General features: G+C 37.3%; 1 protein-coding gene across 1 annotated transcript; it reads left to right on the forward strand.

The window, feature by feature from the left end:
* Positions 1–245: 245 nt before the first annotated feature.
* Positions 246–26019, forward strand: NDUFAF1 (NADH:ubiquinone oxidoreductase complex assembly factor 1). The gene is made up of 4 exons (XM_053689760.1): positions 246–820; positions 22367–22552; positions 22757–22831; positions 25733–26019. Exons 1-4 carry the CDS (start codon positions 308–310, stop codon positions 25865–25867), a joined length of 909 nt encoding a protein of 302 aa, XP_053545735.1. The 5' UTR covers positions 246–307; the 3' UTR covers positions 25868–26019.
* The last annotated feature ends 1201 nt before the right edge of the window (positions 26020–27220 follow it).

Genomic DNA, 27220 nt, shown 5'->3' on the forward strand with positions numbered 1-27220 from the left:
CAGGTTGTTCACCAAAAATGGGTCGGCATCTAAACTTACATTCTTGCTTTTCAAATAAAGATACCAAGAGAATGAAGAAAATGTGATAATAGGAGTAAATTAGAAAGTTGCTTAAAATTGCATGCTCATCACATTACAAAGGATACCTCAAATCTAGTACAACAGTTAAGCATTTTTTTGTAGCATAATATTTTTCTTGCAACATTTATTTTTCTTATGATTGTAATTTGTTTTACATTTGTTTTTATGAAAATTGTAGGATTCACCAAATTGTGTCTATTGCAGACACAATTTAGAAAACAGAACCATGGCTTTAAGTTTAAAAATTGGCCACAGGCTTAGCCTGGGCTGGTCTTGCAGGTGGACTAACCAATGCTGCTTGTTTTTGGATTTCTCAACTTACCACAACACATCACGACTATACAGCCGTGATTATCGCAGGCCAGGTTTGCCTCCAGATAACACCCCTCCATGGAAGAAAATAAACTTTAACTTTGAGAAAGGAGTTGCAGGAGTAAAAAAACATTTTGGTTTACTGAAGAAGGAGATTGTTGAGAAATGGACAGGACCTGGTATGAGGTCTCTTAGGGAGGAGATCCTGGAGCAGACTAGAGTGATATGGGAATTCAGAAGTTCTCAGGATTTAGAACATTGGGTGATATCTTCAGATCAAGAAGTGGGGGGGAAAAGCAAAGTTTTTCTGAAGCTCGGAAAGAACAACCAGACGGCTCTTTTTTATGGGACCCTTAATACTGAAGTGCCTCGTGATGGGGAAACAAGATACAGTGGATATTGCACCATGAGGTCCAAACTTCCAATGGTATGTACAGTTTGATTTGTAAGGAAAATAGTATGGAGAGAAAAAACAACCAACCATATTTCTGATTATTAAAATTATTATTAGGTATTTGTAGAGTGCCAACAGATTCCACAGCGCTATAAACATAGGCGGTATACAAGGTAACATTTATAGGGATCATATGGGTAGAGGGCCCTTCCGAGAGTTGCACTGTTGTAGTCGGCTCTTATGAGGGTGATCTACAAACAGCTGGGCTCATAGGCTTACATGCTAAGGGGTTCAAGGGGATAGCAATGGAATTAGGAAAGGCTAGTATAGGTTGTATGCATCCCTGAATAGTACAGTGTTTAGGAAGCTTTCAAAACTAGGGGAGAGTCTTGTGAAGCGAGGCAGATGGTTCCACAAGACGTTAGCCAGTCTGAAGAAGTCCTATAAACGGGAATGTGAGGAGGTAACAAGAGAGGAGGAGAGTAGTAGGTCATGAGCAGAGCAAAGGGGATAGGAGGCAGAGTATCTGGAGACAAGGTCTGAGATATAGAGGGGATCAGTGCAGTTGAGGGCTTTGTATGTCAGAGTCGAGTAAGTCTGTGAATGGATTGTCAGAGAGGTGCAGCAGATGAAGAGCGACGTGTAAGGAAGATGAGTCTGGCAGAGGCATTCATTATGGATTGTAAAGGAGCTAGGTGGCAGCTAGGGAAACTAGAGAGGATGGAGTTGCAGTAGTCAAGGCAGAAAAGGATGAGAGTGGATTAAAATCTTAGTTGTGTCTTGTGTAAGGAAATGTCTAATTTTAGAGATGTTTTTAAGGTGGAAGCGACAGGCTTTAGCCAATGACTGAATGTGTGGAATGAAAGAAAGATATGAGTCAAGTGTGACCCCATGACATCGAGCATGTGGGGTAGGGGTAATGATGGAGTTATCGACAGTTATAGAGAAGTTGTGGGTGGAGATTTTCAAAGAAGAGGGGAAAATAAGGAGCTCAGTTTTGGAGAGATTTAGCTTAAGGTAGTGAGAAAACATCCAAGATGAGATATGAGAAACACAGTTAGTGACACAAGTTTGCAAAGAAGAAGATCTCTGGTGAAGAGAGGTAGATTTAGGTGTTATCGGCATACAAATGATATTGAAACCCTTGGGACTTTATTAAGGAACCTAATGATGACATGTAGATTGAGAACTTGTGTCAGTTAGTGACACAAGTTTGCAAAGAAGAAGATCTCTGGTGACGAGAGGTAGATTTAGGTGTTATCGGCATACAAATGATATTGAAACCCTTGGGACTTTATTAAGGAACCTAATGATGACATGTAGATTGAGAAGAGAAGGGGACTGAGAACAGAGCCTTGCGGTACTCCAACAAAAAGTGGTAACAGGGTAGAGGATGCCCCAGAGAAGACTACGCTAAAGGTACAGTTAGACAGATAGGAAGAGAACCATGAGAGAGTTGTGTCACAGATGCCGAAAGATTTGAAGGTTTGAAGCAAAAGAGGGTGGTTAACAGTATCAAAGGCTGCAAACAGATCAAGGAGGATACGCAGAGAGAAGTGGCCTTTGGATTTTGCTGTAAGCAGGTCATCGGTAACCTTAAAGGGCCACTGTAAGTAAATATTTTCTATGCCTGTTACTAACTAACTACCCCATTTACGCTTTTTATCAATAGCATTTCATTAACATATCTCTACCGTATATCAGAAATCTTGTCTGCAAATTTAATTGTTTTCCAAACCCACTCCGTGGGTATCCTTTGCTCTGTACCAATCCATTTACAATACCTAGGTTTCAAAATGGCGCTTTAAACACAAAGTTATTGGTTTAGGTATTTTGAACATGCAGTGCTGAAAATAGTGGGCAGGATAACGTGACATCATCGGCGAATAAAATATATAACTTTTAGAACGTTATGAAACTTTGTTTTGGAGAAAATATAGGTCAGTAGGTTTTAATTAATGTTTATTAACTTTAATATGTTAGTTGTTTAGCTTAAAAATTATAACAGAAAGTAATCCTTTAACAATTGCTGTTTCTATGGAGTGATGGGGTGAAATCCAGATTGCAGTGGGCCAAGGAGGGAGTTTAGTGTAAGGAAGTGGGATAGACGTAAATATACTAGCTTTTCGAGAAGCTTTGAGGCAAGAGGGAGTAGGGAAATAGGGCGGTAGTTGGATGGGGAGTGCGTGTTTAAGAGATGAGGGAAATATACCAGTGCTAAGGGAGAGATTGAAGATGTGTGTGAGTATAGGGGTTAGGGTAGAAGAGAGGGAGGGGAGTAGCTTTGAGCGGATGGGGTTGAGGGGACAGGTAGTGAGGTAAGCGGATAGTATAAGGGCAGAAACTTCATCCTCTTTAACAGGGGCAAAAGAGATATATTTATAGCTATGTGGATTTTGGATGATTGTGAGATTTTGAGGGGTGTGAGACCGGTAGCATCTTGAGAGCTAATTTCATTTCTGATGGAGTTGATTTTGTTATTGAAGTAGCCGGGAAAATCTTGAGCTGAGAGAGAAGTTGTAGTAGGAGGTGGGGGTGGGCGGAGAAGAGTATTGAAAGTGGAGAACAGACGTTTTGGGTTTTAAGAAAGAGTAGAGAAGTTATATTGCTTATATAGATTAAGGGAAGACTAGTAAGAGTTCAAGATGAACTTGTAGTGAACAAAGTCATCTTACCTCCGAGATTTTCTCCAGTGTCGCTCAGCAGTACGGGAACATCTGTGTAGGTACCGTGTCAGAGGAGTATGCCAGGTCTGCGGATGAGTGTATGATTTCCGAGCTATGGTGGGTGTGGCCAGAGTTTCAAGGACCTATGTAAGTGTGGAGTTGTAGTGTCACACTTTATTAGAAAAATGTTAGGAAATCAACATCCATCAATACCTTTAGAATAATTCCTGTTAACAGATCTGTGTGAAATTCGTTCATGGTTGATTTATCTGGGCAATATGCATCTACTAATACATAGATCTTAATATGGTTAAAAAAAATTTTTTTTAAGAAATGTAAAAACTACTCTTATTGCCAATTCTTCTGTGATCATTTGTTTAAAAGCACTGTTGAGTATGAAATAGCAAAGAGCTTCCTATCTTACTGCATCTTTTTTTATTTTTCAGTAGCTGTATTTCATCATAGTGAGACAGATACTACATTTTAGCACTAAATACAACTGATTAAAGGACAGCAGTCCCAAAAGAATTTGCTTGTGTTATTGCATGGTGAATAACTAAGAGTTTTTTCTTTATCAATATTAGTGAGTTCTGTCTACTAGTTAAGTTATACAATGGACAGTCAGAACTTGAAACCCAACATGTTTATTTTTTATGATTCAGATAGAGAATACAGTTTAAAAAAGTTTCCAATTCACTTCTTTTATCAAATTTGCTTAGTTCCCATGAGATTCTTTGTTGAAGAGATACCTCAGTAGGGGTCTGGAGCACTACAGGGCAGGAAATAGTGCAAATTGGCTTTATCTGATAACAACTTATATAGTGCTTTTCTCTGGGTTGGACTCAAAGTGCTTTACACAAGGTACATTTACATACGAGGGCTAGATGTTAGTTTTTATTCCAGTAAGGCTTGTGTAAACAGGTAGGTCTCAAGTTTTTGTTTAAATAGTCCAGGGAGGTAGCTTCTTTCACTGTGCTGGGGAGAGTGTTCCATAGAGATAGGGTGGAATGGCTAAAAGCTTGCAAAACAAAATTTTGGTGAATTCTTCCCAAATTTAGCTTCTAGGCATGTGCTGATCAAAGAGTGTGAGTTGGGACATAGGGCACAAGTAATTCTCTTAAATAGCTTGGTCCCTGATCAGGCAGAGCCTATCTTAAATAGTATGCACCATTTTATTGGTAGCCAGTGCAGGGAGTGGAGAATGGGTTTCACATGGAAACATTTTTGACTGGCCAAATAGCAGCCTTGCTATTTGGTATTGAATATGTTATGATTGCCAAGTCCTCTGTGCTAATAATTAATCATTACTTATAACGGAGGGCTACCCGTGTGCTGTGCTCGTAAACGCACTCGACACCTTGTGCATGCGCCATACCTTGCCGATGGCGCTGCAGACCTCACCAGGTAGCAATCATGCACACTTCAACCCTGACAAACCTCATACAGGAGACTGGAACTGGCTGCACCACCCACTCATGTTTTTGAGTTACAAACACATCTACCATGGAAAGGATGCATTGCACTCACATTGCACACAGCACAGTGCTCTTCCTCAATGAAGAGACGTTTCCACCTCTTAACATATAGCCATGCGTGTCAACAAAAAACCTTGCACGGCTAGAGGTGGAAATGTCACCTCATTGGTAAAGTAGTGATGTGCCGTGGGCGCTGATTTTAGCACAGAAAGGGTGAGTTTAGCACCCGCTTTTTAGTAATTGATGACAGAAACTTGAGTTTATTTTTAGTGATGGTAAATCATAGCGTTTGTTAAATGCTTGGATTTACCATTATTTTAAACACGTTTGGGATAGTTGCAGTATGCAGGAAAGTGTTCCCAGAGATTGGCTTAAGATAAAGTCCAGCTTCAACTCTAGCATTCTTCTCCTTCGTCTCTAACGTAATGTCCGATAAATAAAACAATTTGTGATATATTTTTTTTTTACCTGGCTCCTGACTTTTTGGGTTATTCTCCATATATCTATATATAAATACCACTGTATCGCTCCAAAAATTATGACTGACTCCTAAATATTCTTACTGGCTCCTAAATTTTAAACAGATTTATCATCCCCTGATCTAGGGGCTCCTTCTGGGTCTCTACCTGCATCATGTCTGATACGGAAATTGTATGAATTTACCTTTTTTGGTGGTATTCCAAGATGTTGTACTGGAAAACAGGAAAGCTGCACAAGTGCATATTCTCTATCATAAGGTAGCTAACGGGGAAGGAAGACGGTCACAGAGAAGAAGCTTCTTTTGATGGTGTCTGTGTTATTTACCTCTGATAGAAATTTAGCAATTATCATATTTTTAAATGTGAACTTAAACAACTCCTTTTTTTACAATTCACTTTTTTACTATTTCATAAAAATACAAAATATAGTAGCAGAAGGGTGTTAAAAACTTTAAAAAATGTTTTTGTAAATCAAACTAGTACATTACATACATCCATTTGGGGGTATAGTTGAATAACAAAAGTGGGGGCTGCTCTTCCTTAAAATGCTTGGACCCATTTTTATTCCCAGTTATTCTCTGTTCTTACATTTAGTGAAGAATTATCTTTATTCTATTTTTAATCTATTTAAAAAAAAAATGTTTATATAAAAATGCTCTGTATTTGCTGTAGACAAATTTGTTTTCGGTAATCAATAGGTTAACAAGGTGTGTTTAGTTTAAACTAATAATGTTGTAATTTGTTTTTTAAAGGTGTAGGGTCACATAGCTGTAACAAGGTCTATAATTTAATGCTAACTCTGAAACACGTAAGACACGCTTCTTAACTGTCACCAGAAGTACCTGTTTTTAATCATGTGAATAAAGTTGATTTTTTTTTACTTTTCTTAGAGCAACTAAAAACGTTTTTCTTTTTAAACTAATGTGGGTATTAACTGGCATATAGTGACTAGTTGGTGGCATGTGTCTGATCTGAAGTACCATCTAGTCAAGAAGCTGGCAATAATAGATTTGCAGACACCAATTGATAGATTCCCGCTAAATGCCGACGGCATACGCTGTTGGCATTTAACATTGCACAAGCATTTGTTGTGAAATACTTGTGCAATGCCGCCCCCTGCTCACTTGCGGGAAAATTGGCCACTAGCAGGGGCCGTCAGGATCGGGATGATTTCAGTCTGCCACCTAAACGGAGGCGGAGAAGTTAAGGATCCTTAACTTTCGTTTCTGGCAGACCAGAAACAATGGGTCGTCAAAGCAGCATCCGCTGTTTGTTAAATCGACCTCTAAGCATCTGATCTGTGTCCATTTGGACCCATCAGTGGCATATTTGGACTGCACCTGGTCTGAGGTTTAATTTGGGCACGTAGTTGGGCTAAAAGAAGATGCAAGAAGTGATGCATCTGAGTCATGAAGGCATATAGCTGACCGAAAGTAGCTGGTTTCCTATCTGAGGCCTTATTTTAAAATGTAGTGATAGAGCTGCTATAAAGTGGGTGCAGGGGCAATATTTATTGAGGTATCATTTGAACATAAAAAATAACGCAGGTGTATGCATCTAAATTGAGGTCTAATTTTTGAATATGTCTTGGATCATGAGATCCTTGGGGTCATGTATCTAAGCTATCATTCTGCTTATAGCTAGCAAAATGTTTTTTTATTTTTTCCAACAGTAATGTGACCAGCATACAGAAAGAAAAAAACAAGTTGCCTTGCAAAGGCCAAACATTTATGACACATCAGTAGTCATACAGCTATAAGTAAGAGAATCATGGATAAATTCAGAATATATCAGTGAAAATGAGAAGACAATTGTCTGTCATTTAATGTCACATTACTGTCATTTTTATCTTTTTACATACTACTTACAGAGACCACATTATATCACCTAGAAACATGTAGTTGTAATAACTTTATCTAGTGAGGAAAATCAACTTATTTAATAAGAGAAAACCTACCCTGATCAGGACATCTATACAATATGCAATTTATATATAGTTTCTAACTTAAATTCATAATACAAAACTTAAAAAAAGTAGATAGGAGCGCTAAAAGCTAAAGGTGATATAGAGAAATCACGTGTAGACTAATTAAAAATAAATAGAATAGTTGTATAAATTAACAAAGATTTATTTACATTAAGTGAAATATAAAAACGGACATCTCCGTAAATAAAAACAAAAGTTACAGACTAGTTGCCACCATTTGGTATAAACTTGAATTGCAGAGTTCACAATAAAGTAAGCATAGTCCGATTCCACACTGAAATCTCAGTTGGAAGTTGGTTTGCTAGCAAAATAGGGGCTTACCCAGACGAGTGCACATTCAATCTTCTCCGTGACTAGTCGTACGGCCGTAATGACGTCACCATTGAGGGTGCTGTCCCAAACACACCTTCTGATTGGTGTAGATACGAAGTTAGTAAGTTGCAATGTTACTTGGCTTTCTTTGCTGTAGTGTAGCAATCATCGAGGAAAAGAGGTTCCTGCACTTAGTGTCAAATAGCACGGAGGATGCCAAACGTAAGGCTGAGGAAAGTAGGATAGAATAATGTCCAATAGTGACCCGTTACAGGTCTAGTGGCAAAGTTCAGAGTGGCTAACAGTGTTAGCAATATTGCACACTTTTCATGTGAAGAATAGTTGATCCAGCTTATATGTGTAAGCTTATCTTTCTCTTATCTTTGTTAGTTGCAGCACATCAACGCGTTTCTCCCTCTGCAGGGCTTTTTCAAGATGAATATTCTGCAACAGGTGTGTTTTCTTTTAAAGGTGTATCTTTCTTCCCATTGGTCAGATTCCACCTGGGAAATTGGAGCTAAGGCAGTCTTTAGTTTTAAGGTGGTCATACTTTTAAGATGGTATTGGCAGCATTGGTATAGCTTTGGCAACTCACATATAAAAACATTTATACAATCTTAGGGAGTTTCACATATGGTTATTTTAGCTCCCTCAAAGAGGTTTAATTAATAAAAAGAAATAAAGAAAAATAAAAATAAAAGGAGGAGTTAATAGTCTATATATATATATATATATATATATATATATATATATATATATATATATATATATATATATATATATATCATATAGTGTAAGAAATATCATAAATTAAAAGTCTCATTAAAGCCTACTAATTGATGCTTGTATATATGAAATAAACTTCAGTCAAATAAAAATGGAGAAATATCTAATTCAGAATTCAAACCGGCAGGGAACAGGGTATTGTATCTATAAATCAATTCTGCTTCTTTAATTTTCAAAGCCTTTTCTATATTTCCTCCCCTCCAGTTATTTTTCAACTGTATTATTCCCCAATAACTCAGATCTTTAGTGTTCCCCTTGTGTATTAACTTAAAGTGCTTATATAAATTAGTGTCCACCATTCCTTTCTCAATGCATAGTAAATGCTCCCTGATCCTATCCCTAATCATCCGTTTGGTTTCCCCAAAATATATTAAATTACATGTACACCTAAGAATGTAAATTACTCCCTTTGTAGTACATCTAATACAGTCTTTAATAATAATTTCTTCATCTGATTTTGGGATGTGTATTATTTTTCTTTTATTACTATGCTTGCATGCCTTGCAGGAATAGCAGGGAAAAAAGCCTGATATTTTCCCCCCTTGTAGATCTTTCTGTGTGAGAACAGGTTTTTGAGTTCTTACACGTGAGCTGGGTGCAAGTAATGTTTTGAAATTTTTTGTTTTTTTAAAAATCAGTCTCGGTTTTTGTGGGAGAGAATCTCCTAATATAGAGTCAGCTTTTAGTATGGGCCAATGTTTATTTAGAATTTTTCGCATAATTCTATGGTCAACATTATATTCAGTTATGAATGGGACATCAATTATTTCAGAGTCATTTTTAGGGGATTTCTGTTTATATGTGAGGAGGCTTTTTCTGTCTGTGTTCCTTGCTCTTACCACAGCCTTATTTATGACCTCATCTTCATAGCCTCTATCTTTAAATTTATCAATCAGGGATTCTATTTGGTGCTACTTCCTGCGCTCTCTAGTACAACTCTCATTAAATTCATAATACTTAGACTTATCTAAGCTGATAAAATATAACTAAATAAAACAAAACAAGGCAAAACAGGACCAAAACGGAGAGAGAGAAAAAAAGTGTTTCCCTTCTTCTCCCCTCCCCCCTTACAAAACTATTCCCTCAACAATCTTATAGATTGCTCCATATAAATATTTAGAGCCTCGAAATGGGTAAATCAATTGTATTAGGATTTCTCGCGGTTAAGAGTTAATCAATTGTTCCCATAATAATGAAATTCAGCCATTCGAGGACTTTTTTTTTTATTTCCAATTCCTAAGGAGCAAATTTCTGCCAGTTAGAAGCACAATATTTATAAACTTATTGTTTGGACAGTCCCGCAAAGCGACTAGAAAGAAGACGTGTATATCTAGTAAATTAGTTACAAAATTAGTTATTTTATTATACCAGAAGTTAATTTTTTTCCAGAACTGCTGAATTTTGGGACAACTCCAAAAACAATGATCTAAATCTGCTTCAAGATATTTACACTTACAACATGATGGACTCCTACTCCTACTATCTTGTTAATTAATTTTATATGAGATTCTCTCCCAAGGTGATGAAGCCGTGGTCTGATTTGACTAATGCAAAGCTTTTTTGGATACGTTCAAGTGGGTCCCCTCCATATATTAAATACCATTTATTAGCCTGCTTCAGTAAATTGTCCTGACCTTGAAAATCCTTAAGAGTCTTATATAAGATGGAGATTGATTTTTTTTTCCTCCTGATTTATATACATTAATTATAGTCTCTAAGGGGCCCCATGACCAGGAATCTGGATATTTTATAGAAAGGTCTGTAAAATAATGGCGGATCTGTAAATATGCGTAGAATTCTTTATGCAGGATATCAAATTCCTCTCTGAGATCCGGAAAAGTTCTGCAGTTTACGTTATCTATTTCCTTGAATTGATACATATATACAAGACCTTTCTCCTTCCAATTTGGGAATATTTTATAATTTAATGCATATGGAAAACTAGGATTCCCAATACTGGTATACCCCGCTCATACAGCGGGTTAGGGACCGGAGCCCCGCTGTAAAGTGAAAACCGCCTTAGAGTGAAACAAGGAAGTTTTAGCTTTCTTTCCACTTGCCAGTGTGTTTAAAAACTTGAAAACATGTTTGAACTAGCATATATTAGGGGTGCAATAGGGCTAAGTTTAGTTTAACACTAGCACAGCACAGAATTCAATAAATACTGTACTTGTAAAATAGTGACAATTACTGTAGTAAAATTTGCCAAACTATAGCACTGAGACACAGATTGCACTGTAAAGCTGTAAACAGAGTGAACTGCGCATAACAAAATGGTGCCAGTCACTTTTCTCACAAACTCACAATGATTACAGCACTATTTCATAATCCTTGGAGGTTGAACTTCAGCTCCACAAAGCGCTGTATTAGCGAATTGCTGTAAAGTGAAGCGCTGTAAAGTGAGGTATACCTGTAATAGGTAAAAAGCGTGAGCAATACATATTGATTCTAAGTAGTTTGAAAATTTTAAACCATGCAAAGGTGATATTTTTTATACTGAGTATGCCTTTTACCTCTCTTGGCCATTTACTTGGCACAGAATGCAATATTGATTTCAAAGGATAGGGCGTCACCAATTGAGCTTCCAATGTAAACAGAATAATTAGTTTCATTGATCCATTCCAGTGCGAATTTTCCTAGACATACTCCGTTATAATGTTTAAAATCTGGGAGAGCTAGACCGCCATACTTTCGTGGAAGAGTTAATTTTTTAAGCGCTAGAGCTTTTCTTTTATTCCCCCACAAATCTGGTTCAGAAAATTGATATCTATTTGCGTAATAAATAAAGGTAAACTCTGTAAGAGATGAAGTATTTTGGGCAAAATCATCATTTTAGTTAACTCTACCAGACAAAGAAATAGGAAATTTTGCCCAGTTCGATAAATTATTTTTAATTTTAATCAGAAGTTGTGGTTAATTCAAAAGCTACCAATTATCAAGGTTCCTACCCAATTTAATACCCAGATGTTTAATATAATCATGAACTTCTCTAAAAGGGGTTTTCCTGATGCTGTCCTTTTTATATAGCTATAATATTTCATACTTACCAGAATTAACTTTAGTTTTCTAATATCTGTACCAGAATAGGTACATTCCTTTGAGAATCTCTAATAAATAATAATAAATCATCTGCATAAAGAGCTTATGTGACTTTCTCCTTACCAATACTAACACCATTGAATTCTTTCCTCAGCAGAATTGCCAACGGTTCTATTGCCATATTAAAAAGAAATGGAGACAGAGGACACCCCTGTCTGGTCCCCTTTTGAAGACAGATATAATTAGGTAACCATTGACTAAAATGGAAGTTTTAGGATTATTATTAATCAATTGTATAAACCTTAGGAAAGAGCCGCTTAGCCCAAATTTCTGTAAAGTATTGAACAGATGATCCCATGAGATAGTGTCAAATGCTTTTTCTGCATCTATCGCCACTATAGCAATATCTGAATTTATATGCCATAACTATTTGTAACTTCCTCAGATTACTTGTAGAATTCTTACCTACCATGAAGCCCAATTGATCTTCATGAATTATTGTATTCATGATAGGTTTAAAGCATTGTGCAATTATACTAGTCAATATCTTATAGTCCATGTAGCAATGATATTGGTCTATAGGAATCAATCTGCTCTGGATATTTATCTTTTTTAAAGATTAAGAAAACTAGGGAGGATGTGAAACAGTTAGAATTCATGATTCCTTCACTAAAATATTTATTGAACAAGGACTCCAAAGAGGGAACAATATCAGCGTTTAATAGTTTGTACAATTCTATTGGTATCTGGTCCGGACCTGAGGCCTTGTTAATCGGGGTGTTCTGGATGGCCCTTACTGATTTCTTCCCTAGAGATCGGTGCGTTAATCTTATATAGATTTTCAGAGGAGATACATGGAATTTGAATTTTATCCCCAAAATCCTGTTTATTATTGAGATCTATTTTAGTAGCAGTGAAAAGTTGTCTGAAATGGTTAGTTATATATTAATTTATGTGTTGAAGACTTTGGCAATTATTGCCATTTATTTTCAATGTTTCAATAATACACTTTTTTTGTCTAGATTTAACTAAGTTAGCGGGATATTTACCAAGTTAATAGATATATCTTCCTGCGCTAAAGGCCAAAAAACTGACACTAAAGCTAAATCAATAGGGCGATTCTATTTAATAAGATAAATGGAATTATATTAAAAGATAGAATCAATATAGTAACATATGACAACAAATTAATAGAGGCTCTTTAAAAATACAATACATTCAAATAAAAAGTGATTAGTATACACAGTGGGTTAGTGTATGGTGTGAATTAGTATATATAAAAGGTTTACAATAAATACAATAGCGCAATCAGAGATGTAAAACATACGATTGGGATGATACAAACAAAATAATAAAAACAATAAAATAACAGTTGAATATATTCTGGTGTGTGGACAAACGGTTAAATAAAAGCAGACACAATTAGCTTTGCGAAAGCCAAAGGTAACTTAGTATACACAATTAGTGCAGACAAAGTTGTGCTATAATGAAAATAATGCAGTCAGGGCTATATTTTGTTGCAAATATTGCTTTGCATAAGCAGACAGTGGTATAATGCAAAGAGCTGACAATGTTATTGTGCAAGAAAGCAGAAAAGCTAAGACATAGTCTCTTAGAGAGATTCCTTATCTCATATAGATTCCATTAAAATGATATCCAATGCTGTAGGTTAGAAACAAATTTCAACTCCAACACTGTGTTATCACATCAATTTCGATAATGCAGTCGAGAATTAGTTTAAGATATCTGTAAACCGCTCCGTTCCAGGGGGACGCTGTGTCCGCGTCTAGATTGCTCGTCGGATCTTTTTTCAAAAAGCCGGGTAAGTGGAAATGGTCTGACGCTGCAGACTACGGTGGCCTAAATAGACCAAAAACAAGAAGCTATTTACCAGCCTTTTCCCCATGTCTATAGAATAATGCTCTAGACCTTAATTCTTCTAGTTTAGTTTTCTGGTTTAGAAAAATCTCCCTCTCTTTCTTACGAAATAGGTATTTCTCCCAATATTCTCTTATGGGGTTACTTATATAAACATTAAAGCTATTACATAGTTGATTAGCTAGTTGTGTATCTCTGGCTTGTGTTTTCCTTTTATGCTTAACTAGATATGCTTTTATCTCCCCTCTGATAACAGCTTTAAATGTTTCCCAAAAGATTTCTGGTTTATCCCTATAGGCGCCGTTAAAATAAAAAAATTCCTTCCATTTCTCTTCCATCCAACTCTTAAAGTGAGAATTAGATGATAGAAAACGAGGATAAAAAAAATCTCCCCAAATTATTCCTGCTGAAATCTTTTAAGTGTATATTTAGTGTGATAATTGCATGATCAGATAAGATTATTTCTTTAATATCTGTTTTAATCCTCATACCTAAAGTTCTCTGTGACCAGGAACATGTCGATCCTGGACATTGTTTGATGTGATTTGGATTTGCATGAAAACATATGAGAATCAGGATTCTGTAATCTCCAAATATCTTTTAAGGCAAGATTAGCACACTATTTTCTAAGAATTTTTGTTTCTTGTTTATTATTATGACTCAATGATGGCTTCAACCTATCCAAAGACAGGTGCATTACTAAATTAAAATCTCCTGTAAGGATTAGATTTTTATCACTGAATTGGAGGAGTTTTATTTGCAATTTATCCCAAAAAGCTTTATTCATTCTATTAGGCCCATACACATGTGGCCAGATGCAGTTACTAACTCTTCCATTGTTACTTTTTATCTTAGTTGTGAGCTTGTAAGGGAGTGCTGGACTTTTTCTGTGTGCTATATTATCGTATATATTTTTTGTAATTTACCCATTTGGGACGTGCACCCAGATCTGTCTGGGTTTAACTGCCTGTGACTCTGTGGACGGTGCAGCTTCCTGAGAGTGCTGTTTTTGCACCCAGGGCTGTGCATGTTGCAGGGTCATGGGATGTGTACCCGGTCCGGCCTGAGAGTTCTGTCCCCTTTCGTGTTTTGTATTTGTCTGGGGAGATTACATAAGTCTGTGCACCCTTCATTTTTTCCCAGTTTGACTGTGAGCCTGCATTGTGTGGCTGTTTAGGGACCCAGGTTTTGGAAGCGACCTTGACGTGGTACCTGGGCTTGTCCCATTTGGCCAGATGCGGGTACTAACTCTTCCATTGTTACTTTTTATCTTAGTTGTGAGCTTGTAAGTGAGTGCTGGACTTTTTCTGTGTGCTATATTATCGTATACATTTTTTGTAATTTACCCATTTGGGACGTGCACCCAGACCTGTCTGGGGTTAACTGCCTGTGGCTCTGTGGACGGTGCAGCTTCCTGAGAGTGCTGTTTTTGCACCCAGGGCTGTGCATGTTGTAGGGTAATGGGATGTGTACCCTTTCGTGTATTACAAAGAATCAGTTCAGATTTTTTAATTTGTATATATAAAATAATATATCTTTCATCCTCATCTACTTCTTGTGAGAGAATCTCAGATTGCAAATTTTTGTTAATTAAGATTGCCACTCCCTTCTTTCTATTCATGCATGGGGTAGCTATTAATTCTCCAAACCATCCAGTCTTAAGCGTCTCTATTTCTTGAATCCTTAAATGGGTTTCCTGCAACAAGGCAATATCTAAGGCTTAAGCTATATTTTCTAATTGTTTAAAAATACCTTTTCATTTAAGGGGAGAAGTAATTCCCCCAACATTCCATGAAGCAATCTTTATTAGCTCCTTCATTTTATATTAAAAACAATTGGGGGGGGAGAGGAGAGGGAGAGAAACCCCCCCCCCATACTAACAGAAAACATCTTGTATTTTTCTTTTTTACCTCCCTTCATAAATGCAGAGGACAAGCATAAATACATAATAAATCTAACTATTTATGTTATAGTATCAGTCTAAGAGCTCTGAATAATATTTCAACATATATGGTTTCACCTCTTCAAGCATTATTTAATACAATTGTTGTATCTGCTGTGATAATTTTAATCTTTGCTGGATACAGCAACATAGCCCTCATACCTGCCTTTATTAAACATGTGCATATTGGAGCCATGATTCTCCTTCTTTGATATATTTCATTAGATAATCTTGAAAAATCTAAATTTTATTGGCGCCAAGCATTAATGATGCTTTTTGTCTATAATTCTTAAAAATGTTGACCTTGTCCTGGAAATTTAAAAGTTTAGCAATAATTGGTCTGCCTTTAGGGGTGCTTTCTGAGGTTCCCCTAACGGCAGTGGAGGCTCCTTTATAGGAGCACATGAGCACGTGAACCCCCTGACTCCTGATGAAAAACAGCAGTTTTTAATTCTTAAGGCTGAAAGTGGAAAGGGCTGTTTTGCCTATACTTCTATCTATCGCACATGCTGTGCAGTGCGATAGATAGAAGTATAGGCAATAGCTCTTTCCACTTTCAGCCTGCATTGACTGTAGCTCCACCTACAATCCAGCCCATAGCCTTCCTAATCACACAGCTCTTAGTGTGCGAGTGAAAGCCAGCCAGCTGTCACGTGACACTCGCACACTAAGAACTGTGTGTGTGGGAGGAGCCGGAGGGAAATCTCAGGCAGCAGGCAGAAGATAGCAGCCAGCGTGTGCAGGAGTGGACTTACTGCCAGTGCAAGGGGGCCCTGAATCAGAGCAGCCAGCTAAGTAAGTGAAAACTCAAGATAACACAAAATAAAATTAAAAATTGTGCTTTTTATTATAAAAAAAATCTAAATGTGCTGTTTATTTTTATTGTTTTAATTGGGGGCAGCGGCATGCAAAATCTGACTGAGTTAGGGAGTAAGTAAGATTGCCTGGTACTTTAGTCATTTAGGGCGGGAAATAGGGTTACTGCCTGAACCATCCTGCTTAGGTAGACAGTCACTGATGGGACGTTCTGCAGGAGTCAGGAGAGTAGAGACTGAGCTCCGTAATAACAGCACTGAAGCTGTATCTCTGTCAGAATCTCTCACTCACTGTATCTTGCAAATAAACAGCCTACAATACACAGCACAGCACTAGCAGAAGAGATCTGATTTGAAAACGCACAGTGAGTGAGAGATTCTGACAGAGATACAGCTTCAATGCTGTTACAGAGCTCATTACAGGCACAGCTCGTTAGCATATTTTGTCTGCCGGGGGTGGGAGTGTGTGCAGTCAACATGTTTGCACATTCCATCCATTGTCATGCCTCATTGCTCTCTGGACTCCCAACTGCTGTTGCTGGGAACAAGGCACAAACACAAGCTTTTAAAATGCTCGGCATAGCTTTCACATGAGCAGTCAGCAGTGATGTCATCAGGAGATCCCAGCCATGCCACATGTGTATAGCCAGCCCAACAACAGATCTTAATATGAAGGTATACAGCTTCAATTATGGGGTTTAGCAGCTGCTAGGGGGTTCCAAATCTACACAATTGCTTTTAAAATGCAGAAAAACTACTAAGTATTATAAAATGGTGTGTGTGTGTGTATATATATATATATATATATATATATATATATATATATATATATATAGTGTGTGTCTGCCCTCATTTGTATTTTAATTTATTATGATCTAGTGTAAACTGGATTTTTAACATGTATGTAATTTTACCTTTAAATATATTTTTTTTAATTTTATTTACAATGGTCTAGCAAATAAGTGTATATAAGTGATATTGTTTAAATAAGCAGTGTCATGCATGTATAGGTTTATTCTTCTAGCTTATTATATGTATGCTCCCCCCCCCCACATATGTTTTAATTAAAGTAGAGATCCAAGAAAATTTTTATCGTGGGAAAATGAATTTATTACTTTGAAACAGAAACAGTCTATGAACTTCCAGCCACTCTACCTTTTTCTGAGCAACCCCCATAGCCTAGTTTTGAGCTGCCCCTTTACACTGCTGCCACCCCACCTATCTCTCTTAGTGAATATAGCCTCTTATTGGAATTTTTGTTTTTTTGCTTGCATTTGCCTTTAAAGGGACATTAAACCCAATTTTTCTCTTTCATGATTCAGATAGAGAATACCATTTGAAACAACTTTCTAATTTACTTCTATTATCTAATTTGCTTCATTCTCTTGATATTCTTTCCTGAAAAGCATATCTAGATAGACTCAGTAGCTTCTGATTGGTGGCTGCACATAGATGCCTCCTGTGATTGGCTCGCCCATGTGCATTGCTATTTCTTTAACAAAGGATATCTAAAGAATGAAGCAAATTAGATAATAGAAGTAAATTGGAATGTTGTTTAAAATTGTATTATCTGTCTGAATTATGAAAGAAAACGTTTGGGTTTAATGTCCCTTTAAGGTAACTGGCAGAGTGTGTGTATGTGTGTGTGTGTATATATATATATATATATATATATACACACACACACACACACACACACATTAAAATGGGCGGAGCCATCTGAGGGGCGGGGCTAGTGCTCCCCCATCTTCAAAAGTCACCAGCCGCCACTGCCTAACGGGGCCTAACCTATTTGCCCTTTCTACAAATATTTTACCCTGGGTATCTAATATTCCTAACAGCTGCGGGATTTGTACAGGTATAAGTTTAATAAGATCCTGGTATTCAGTAGATTCTGAAACACCTATAAACCTGAGATTATTTATTTGTGATCTATTCTCAAACTCATCAATTTTAGCCTGTGCTTGTATGAGTTGAGTCACCTGTACCTCTAGCAGTTGTTCATGTTTGCATATAGTATCTTCTAGATCAGAAATTCTGTTCTCTGCTTCATTTAATCTAGTGTTAAATTGCTTCACTTCTTCTGATAAGACAGAAAAGTCTTGCCTAAGCTGATCAAATTGAGGCAACATTAACTCTGCTATTTGTTTAACTATGCCTTGAAATTCTGAGTTATTAGAGTTAGTGTTAGAGACATCTAAGAGTCCTTCAGAGCTATTCCTAGCTTTCCTATCTTTGGCTTTACCTGGCATAATAGTGGGTCTGTTTTTAGTGGACGTGACAAATTTTTCCATAAGTGTAAAAAAAAAAAAAAAAAAAAAAAAAGGGGGAAGGGATACAAAAAAGGGAAGGGAAACAAAGTGCACAAAAATGAAAGTGCAGTACTGTCTGGTGCAAATTTATTGCACTGAAGTTAAGGTGCGGAGCTGCACGGAGGGATACGTGCAACGCAGGTGCTCTGTGAGAGACGAACACGGAAGTCCATACCACTGGTACCGCAATTCCTTGGTGTTTTGAGTATCGCCTGGAATCCTATCCCCTGCTGGGTAAGCGTGCCATGCCGTTAGACCTTGTAACACTAACAAGTCACATGACACCAGGGAGGGAAAATGGCTTGTTGAGGCCAATTTGGACATTTCCACTTAGGGGTGTACTCACTTTTGTTGCCAACGGTTTAGACATTAATGACTGTGTGTTGAGTTATTTTGAGGGGACAGCAAATCTACACTGTTATACAGGCTGTACACTCGCTACTTTACATTGTAGCAAAGTGTCATTTCTTCAGTGTTGTCACATGAAAATATATAGTCAAATATTTATAAAAATGTGAGGTATGTGTGTGTGTATGTATATATATATATATATATATATAGAGAGAGAGAGAGAGAGAGAGAGAGAGAGAGAGAGAGAGAGAGAGAGAGAGAGAGAGAGAGAGAGAGAGAGAGAGAGAGAGAGAGAGAGAGAGAGAGAGAGAGAGAGAGAGAGAGAGAGAGAGAGAGAGAGAGAGAGAGAGAGAGAGAGAGAGAGAGAGAGAGAGAGAGAGAGAGAGATCTTTTTAATCACACTATACTTACTATATGATGTTTATACTTTTATTTTTTTTATTTTTTTTATTTATAATTCTTTTATTGAGGTTGTTAGCGGATACAACATCAAGTAACCAGATTACAGGTAAAACACATTAGTTATTATATTATTATGACACTACAATATGTAAATATGTTCATCTAACACATACTGCAGAGTAGTGCCCAAAATACAGAGATGTTTACAATGGAACATAAAATGGAACATAAAAAATTGGAACCCCTTTTTTAACCTTAAATATTCCTCTTACTCTTCAGAGGGTCACTCTTGTACCCAGAAAAAACATAATCACATAAAGAGGAGATCTAATGATACAAATGGTCACTTTTGGACCCTGATAAAATAGTAAACGGGATAATAGCATACGATTAGTGATATCAGAACAATTAAGTATAATGCGTCAAATGATTATAGACAATGGAACAAATAGCAAGAAATAAGTGGCTAACAGTCATAACTCTTGAATTGTATTATGTTGTGGACAGTGGACATAAATAACTGTATTCTAAAATGTATACAAGATATTGGTGAAAGCAAAGCTGGCACACAGCGAGCTGCTCTTCAAAAATAAATAAATACATAAATATATTTTATGACCTCTCACTGATCCAGGAAGGCATATAGGACATTAGACAGAATATATATATATATATATATATATATATATATATATGCTCCAAATTATAAAGTTATAACTGAGAGAGATAGCATTGCATATGTGGTGTTTACAGTCTGTGAATAATCAACAGCTAAACAGGTAGAATTAGTTAGATTATATAGCCGGGGCTATCAATTCAAGTAAATCACCAGGTATTTGTAAGGTTCATGGTCAAGGGTTTTACTTTCTGTTTAAGCACTAGAAGCAGTTGAGATTCTATGACTAGTATGCAGCTCAACAGCCTATCCGAATTAGGTGCCATAGTGTCCTCCCGCTGCTCAGTCAGAATGATTGAGGCAGTGTTCTCATGACCAACTTGGGCAAGCTCTTCAAAAGTGATTATCTCTCTCGGCTTCTGGCTTAAGATTACCCGCTGCTTGTAAGTATGGCTGTGTGTCGAGCATTCAGCAGATGAATCGTATGATGAGTCGCCATCTTTAGTGTTGTTGTCCGGACCATGTGCGTTAAAGCAGTCAGCTATGTGCCAAGATAGCTCAGTATAATGATCATCTAGCGAGTCGCTCAACTCTTGTATGAGCAATATTAGGGGGTTTCTATGTCCGTCATAACTCTATTTGCTTGAAATAGTACAGCAGTTGGTGTGGACCTGCTTGTTTACCACATAACCCAGGTGCCGTGGGGGGGTATGCAGTGCTCTAGGAAAGACCGCTGTCTAACGCCTAAGGTTCCAAAACAGCTTGAAGAGGGCATATAGATGGCAAGTATGTTGTAAAATTCTGTTCAGCAGATCCCCAGCTATCTACCAATAGTGATGAGTAGAGATGATCCTGTAGATGCAAAGAGATAGCAAGGGGATTACTTGGATCTCTGATGTTGTCTCAGAAATTGCGACCAGCCATGGCCTCTGCCTAGACACGCCCCCAGCACTATATTACATTTTATGTCTGTGTTTTTCAAAATTGCACTCTTAAGGGACATGAAACCCAAATAGTTTTTTTTTCATGATTCAGAAATCATATGCCACTTGTCATTGCTTCACATGATGTATTCAGCTAGCTCCCAGTAGTGTATTGTTGCTCCTTCAACAAAGGATAGTAAGAGAATGAAGCAAGTTTTATAGCATAAGTAAGTTAAAAAGTTGTTTAAAATTGTATGTTCCATCTGCATCAGGAAATAAATAATTTGGGTTTCATGTCACTTTAATCACACACTACTAGCGGTTTTGCTTTAACCCTTTGAGTGCTAAGCACTTTTCCACCTGGGTGCTAAGATTTTTTAATGTTTTTTTTTTTATTTTTTGAACAATTTTTTTTTAAACTTTTTATTTATTAATTTTTTTAGACTTACACTGTTGAAAAGGTCTTGGAGGTCTGTAGCTGCTTAGATGTCTGAGATACAGGCTTCTAAGCAGCATGCCCCCTGCTCCTATACTTAACATTGTTAAGTATAAATAAAGTTGTGTGGTGACGTCATCACGTTATTGCGCGTGACGTCACCACGCAAAACGGGAAACCCCAGCGATGCCTGTCACTCTACAGGCACGATCGCCGGGGTAGGAGCGGGTGGGAACCCCCAGATTTCCCTCAAGGTGGGAGAGTGCTAGTGACGGCTCTGAGCCGTCATTAGCACCAGAGTGGGAAACTCTGACGGCTCAGAGCCGTCATTAGCACTCAAAGGGTTAAAGGGATAGAAAAGTCAATTGAAATGTGCATGGCTGCATTTAAACTAGAAATTTGTGTTATATACCTTCATTAGCAAAAGTGCTTCTAGTAAAATTATTATTACTGTTTTTCTGCAGCATATGCACATATCCTGTTTGGGCTGTGCACCAGTATTCAAATACCATGCCTGCTCAGAGTGCTGGCAGTGGTGTGTATTTCCTCTGTGAAGACATCATTTGTGTCATACTCGCAGGATATGTACGTATGCCGCAGAAAAACAGTAATCATTTTCTCTAGAAGCATTTTTGTTAATGGAATTATAGTGAAAAATGTTTCAAATTTAAATGCACCGATGCAGTTTTCAATTCTGAGCTTTCTATCCCTTTACTCTAATTGGTAATGAGAGTAACATCCCTACACTACAGAGACTGTGATCAGTGTGCTAATGTAAGTAAATTGCTTGCGTGCATACACACAGCCCTTTATAGGAACTTGTATGGGACACATGTACAAAACATTAAAATAGTTATTTACATAAGCTCTCACCACTGGAGCAAGGTAGCAGCACCTGAGGCATGAGGCCGGAAATTAAAATCTTATGGTACATTATATTATTCCAGTTTAAGTTGATTTGTGTCTCAGAAACAAGTGAAAAGTATAGTGATTCATTTAGGTCTTATTTATTGGTTTGGATTGTTTAATGTAATTTTTATTATCTGTAGATTCACATTAATGGTAATGTAGTATGATATAATGCGGAATACTGTTCTGCACCTAACTTCCTTCTTCTCACTACTCTATATCATCAGTCATCTATGTTTTTTGTCTTACAGGGTGCATTTGATCGTAAGCTTAATTACGACTGGTCAAACTTCAACACACTCTATTTACGAGTTCGTGGTGATGGGCGCCCTTGGATGGTGAATGTCCAGTCAGAGACTTATTTCAGCCATCAAAAAGATGACTTGTACAATTATTTTTTGTACACAAGAGGAGGCCCTTATTGGCAGGATGTAAAGGTACATGTTTAAGGTCATTTAGTAAATAACATTGGTAACTTTCTGAAATATAAAAACCTTTTAGTAAAGTTTTTTTGTTTTTTCCTTTAAGATTGTATGAGTTTCTGTGTTTTTTTTGTTTTTGTTTTTTTAAGCAGGATATAAGCTTTGTGTATCCAAATTAAAAGGGTATTTGAGAACTGATTTTATTTGAATTCTTTACAGATTCCATTCTCCAAGTTCTTTTTATCAAGTCGTGGGAGGATTCAAGACAATCAACACCAGTTATTGCTTGATAAGGTATTTCAGTACGCTGATTTTCACAGCAATAGGAACGTCAAACCGTTTATATATCTTCTTCAGTAATCAGCAAGATTGAGTAAAAAGAAATAAGGCTGAATTTTAAACTGAATTTATCTAAATCTGAGATACTTAATATCACATATGACAACACAAACTAGACCACATACTTTGAGACTGCCCCCTTAAAAGGCAAGAAACAAAAATGAAATATTTGGGTATCTACTTGTCCCCTGACCATCAGGAAGTATTCCAGACAAACTATAAAAAACTAGAAACTGACATAGTAGCAGACCTGTCAAACTGGAAAAATAAACAGATATCATGGCTAGGCAGGGTTAACGTAATTAAGATGAACATACTACCCAGAATACCTGCTACAGACCACCCCTGTCCCCACGTCCACAAAGTTCTTGCACAAACTACAAAGCACCATTGAACAGTACATATGGGGGAAATCAGACCCAGAATTAACAAAAACACTCTGTACCTCCCCAGAGACAGAGGAGGCCTTGGTATACCAAACCTCCTAATATATAAGCAAGCAATTACATTGCACAGATAAATAGACTCGAGTCATAATGACCAACATAAACTATGGGTACAATTGGACAGATCCATCCTGAACACAGGAAACGCAGGAGGCACCGCCTGGCTGCCAAAGACAGACAGAACCCCAGAAATCTCCAACTACCCACTACTAAGAGATTTCTATGAACAATGGGACAGACTTACTAATACCTCAACCAACATATCATCACAACCATCCCCCCTGATACCCCTATATCAGAACCCAACACTCCTATGGAACTACAAAGAGGCACACCCAAACCATAGTACGCCCCTCAAAGAGAGAACACTCTCTAGCATAACAGAAGGGAACAAATTGAAAACTCTTGAGATACTTATAGAACAGACTCCCAACATCAACATTTATTGGCTGGCGCATTCACAGCTGAGCCATTTCATAATGACCCACAAACATAAGCATAATCTTACCCGAAAGCTGACCCCATTTGAAGCTTTATGCATACGAGAGACACCAGTGACCCATGCGATCTCCCTCCTGTATCGCCTTCTCCTGGTGGAAACCCCCCAAACACTACCCTCCTACACTAAGGGCTAGATTTATCAAAGCTGAGGCGTACAGGGGCACGTATACGCGCCCCTGTACGCCTCAGCTTGCCTGTGGCGGGGCGAAATTACCCGCAGGTTTTCAACATTGCACACGAGCGCAATTTTGCACTTGCGTGCAATCACGCGCACAGCCAATCACGCGCGGGCAGGAGCTGTCAATCTACTCGGTCGGACTCGACCGCGGAGATTGAATTTCGCCACCTTAGAGGTGGCGAAGAGCTTAGGAAAGCAGCGGTCTGGTGACCGCTGCTTGATAAATTACGGCGAGCAAGTTCTTGTGAGAACTTGCAGCCGTAGGGGATTGATAAATCGAGCCCTAAAGCATGGGAGAGAGAATTACACTCAGACATCGAGACTCAGGACTGGCTGACAGATTTCCTGACCACAAAACGAGCCTCTGTGTCTGCCAGGGTACAGGAGTCTAGTTACAAATACCTATCCAGATGGTATTTGACACCATCCAGACTAAAACACATCTATAAAACAACATTAGGGAAGTGCTGGAGAGATTGTGGAGGAGTGGGAACACTTATACACATATGTTGGGAATGCCCTGGACTTGATAAATACTTGACAGAAATTATGAACTACATTAGACTCACCATAGGGAAGCCCTTACAGCTTAGTCCAATGACACTTTTGTTCCTCCAGCTTCCAAAACTTGAATGCAAAGCAAGTGAAGCTTTGAGATTAATAATGTTAAATGGAGCAAAGATGCTTATTCCAAAATACTGGAAAAACAAGATTATCCCGACAATAGAGGAATGGAAAAAGCAGGTGGATTCCCTAATTCACCTTGAGAGATTCCATCTCATACAGTATGATACTCTAGACACACATGAACACATACTGATGAAATGGAAAGAATGCATGTCTTAATAGATAGTGACGGGGGTGGGAAAACTAATACTCTGTAGAGCCCCCTGACTGAGGAAAGCTAGTGATGAAAGGCAACATTTGACAACTGTATTATAGGTTGAGCATCAATGCACTTTTATATTTTTGTATTACTGTCGTGTTGTGCCTTTTTTCTATTTATATCCACATATACTTGGACTCTATGCACTCTGCAGAATGTTTGATGTTTCACTACACACCAACGACTGTTGGCCTTGAAAGTTGGACAATTACTGATGAGACAAGGCACTTACTGTTTACAAATAATAAGACTTTAAAGACCCGGCACTAAGTGCCCAGAATGTTATATTTACAGATGTTTGTTTGAAAATGGAAAACCTGTTACATTCCTAAGATCTCTCAATAAAGTTTTTCTTTATTTAAAAAAAAAAAAATAAAGACTGGCATGCTGTTACTTTATAGTAGTTCTTTGACACAGTGCTCAGAAAAGATTACTAGCCCCTGCTCTAAGGAATAGCTGCACGACAAGTGAGAAATGTATATCGTGAAGATTCCTGTGGTTTAAATTAAGTGGGTAATTTCATGTTTCGGAATATTTAGTTATAAAATACATATTTGAGGGATCAAAATAATTAGGTTTCAAATTGGGTGATTTTCAATAAAGGGATACTTCATCATTTATAGAATAAATTGGTTTAAGATGTCCAGTTGTCCTGTTTTTAAATATTTGGTAGCTGCCACTACTGTTGAATAGGAAAAAAAAAAAAAAAAAAAAAATATATATATATATATATATATATATATTAATTACTTGATTGTTTTTGGCTGTCCTTTGTAATAATTTGCCAATTCCAATTTATTAGTAATTTGTTCTGCATAGCATGTGACATTTCTTTATTTTTACAGATTACTACAGTGGGATTTACATTAGGTGATAAGGCAAATGGACCTTTTCAGCTGGAAATTGATTGCATTGGATTGTGTAATGACCGAGCACATACAGAAGAGTTTGCCTATGAGAAATACAAACGGAATCCTTAAGACTTTTTTACACAGTGGAATAAAGACATTTATAAGACTTCTAATATATATCAATATCGCATTATGCATTCAAAAAAGACAGTGATTGAATATAATACAACACTGGACTGAACATTTTGAGATCACTCTATGAAATAAAAAATAAAATATTTTGTTATTGTCTTGGTATCCTTTATTGAAAAGCATAGCTAGGTTTCCTCACAAATAGCAGTACTTTACTGGGAGTGAGCCCCAGGTTGGTGGCTATCCTTGGTTCACCATATATGTTAAGCTAGCTCTCAGTACTGTGTTAATGTTTTGAAGTTGACTTTGTGTGTTTAACCCCTTTGCATGGGGTTAAATACATAGTTAGATCATTTTAATACTGTAATATTTATTGCCTCTAACACATTAGAGCATTTTTCTTTCTACATTTGTATGCCCTTTAAAATACAAAATAACGAAATTAACAGCTTTTTAAAAACTAGATTTGGTACTATAAACTGACACTACACAATCAATATATTTCAGGTTTCATAGTAAGATATTAATAATCTTAAAGGGACAGTCTAGTCAAAATGAAACTTTCATGATTCAGATAGGAAATTCAATTTTAAACAACTTTCCAATTCATTTTTATCATCATATTTGCTTTGTTCTCTTGGTATTCTTTGTTAAAAGCTAAACCTAGGCAGGCTCATATGCTAATTTCTAAAACCTTAAAGGCCACCCCTTATTTCAATGCATTTGGCTATTTTTGACAGCTAGAGGGCGTAATTTCATGTGTTTCATATATAGATAACACTGTGACCGTGCCCTGGATTTACAAATGAGAGGGCACTGATTGGCTAAATACATGTCTGTCAAAAGAACTAAAACAAGGGGGCAGTCTGCAAAGGCTTAGATACAAAGTAATCACAGAGGTAAAAATTTTATTTATATAACCGTGTTTGTTATGCAAAACAGGGAAATGGGTAATAAAGGGATTATCTATATTTTTAAACAATAACAATTCTATAGTAGACTGTCACTTTAATTAAATGTCAGGGGTGCTCAAACCTTTGAGAGTCTCATTACCTCTTGGACATACTGCTTCAGATTATGGAGTACAGAAGTACTAAGTTTGTGAGCACAGTATTTCTTATGGGATTTCAGCCAGAACTCCCCTCAGGTGTCGCAGAGACATGTCCCTTAGCCTCCTCTTGTAGGATTACAGTACTTCTCTTCCATGTCCTCTTCTGTTATCTGCACTGGATGGGCTCTCTACTGGATACAGCTGTTTGCATTTGCTGGTACGCTCAGTGGAGGGGGTGCTTCTCTCAAGTGTTAACAGCTCTCACAGAGCCCACAAGCTATTTGCAGATACAATACATT

The sequence above is a fragment of the Bombina bombina genome, chromosome 1 (assembly GCF_027579735.1).
Source record: "Bombina bombina isolate aBomBom1 chromosome 1, aBomBom1.pri, whole genome shotgun sequence".
Taxonomy (NCBI): domain Eukaryota; kingdom Metazoa; phylum Chordata; class Amphibia; order Anura; family Bombinatoridae; genus Bombina; species Bombina bombina.

Bases quoted from the DNA above. Each gene is read 5' to 3' on its own strand.
- NDUFAF1 (XM_053689760.1), top strand. From the start codon at position 308: ATGGCTTTAAGTTTAAAAATTGGCCACAGGCTTAGCCTGGGCTGGTCT. The intron at 22,553-22,756 runs GTACATGTTTAA...AATTCTTTACAG, and splicing joins CTTATTGGCAGGATGTAAAG to ATTCCATTCTCCAAGTTCTT. The intron at 22,832-25,732 runs GTATTTCAGTAC...TTATTTTTACAG, and splicing joins ACCAGTTATTGCTTGATAAG to ATTACTACAGTGGGATTTAC.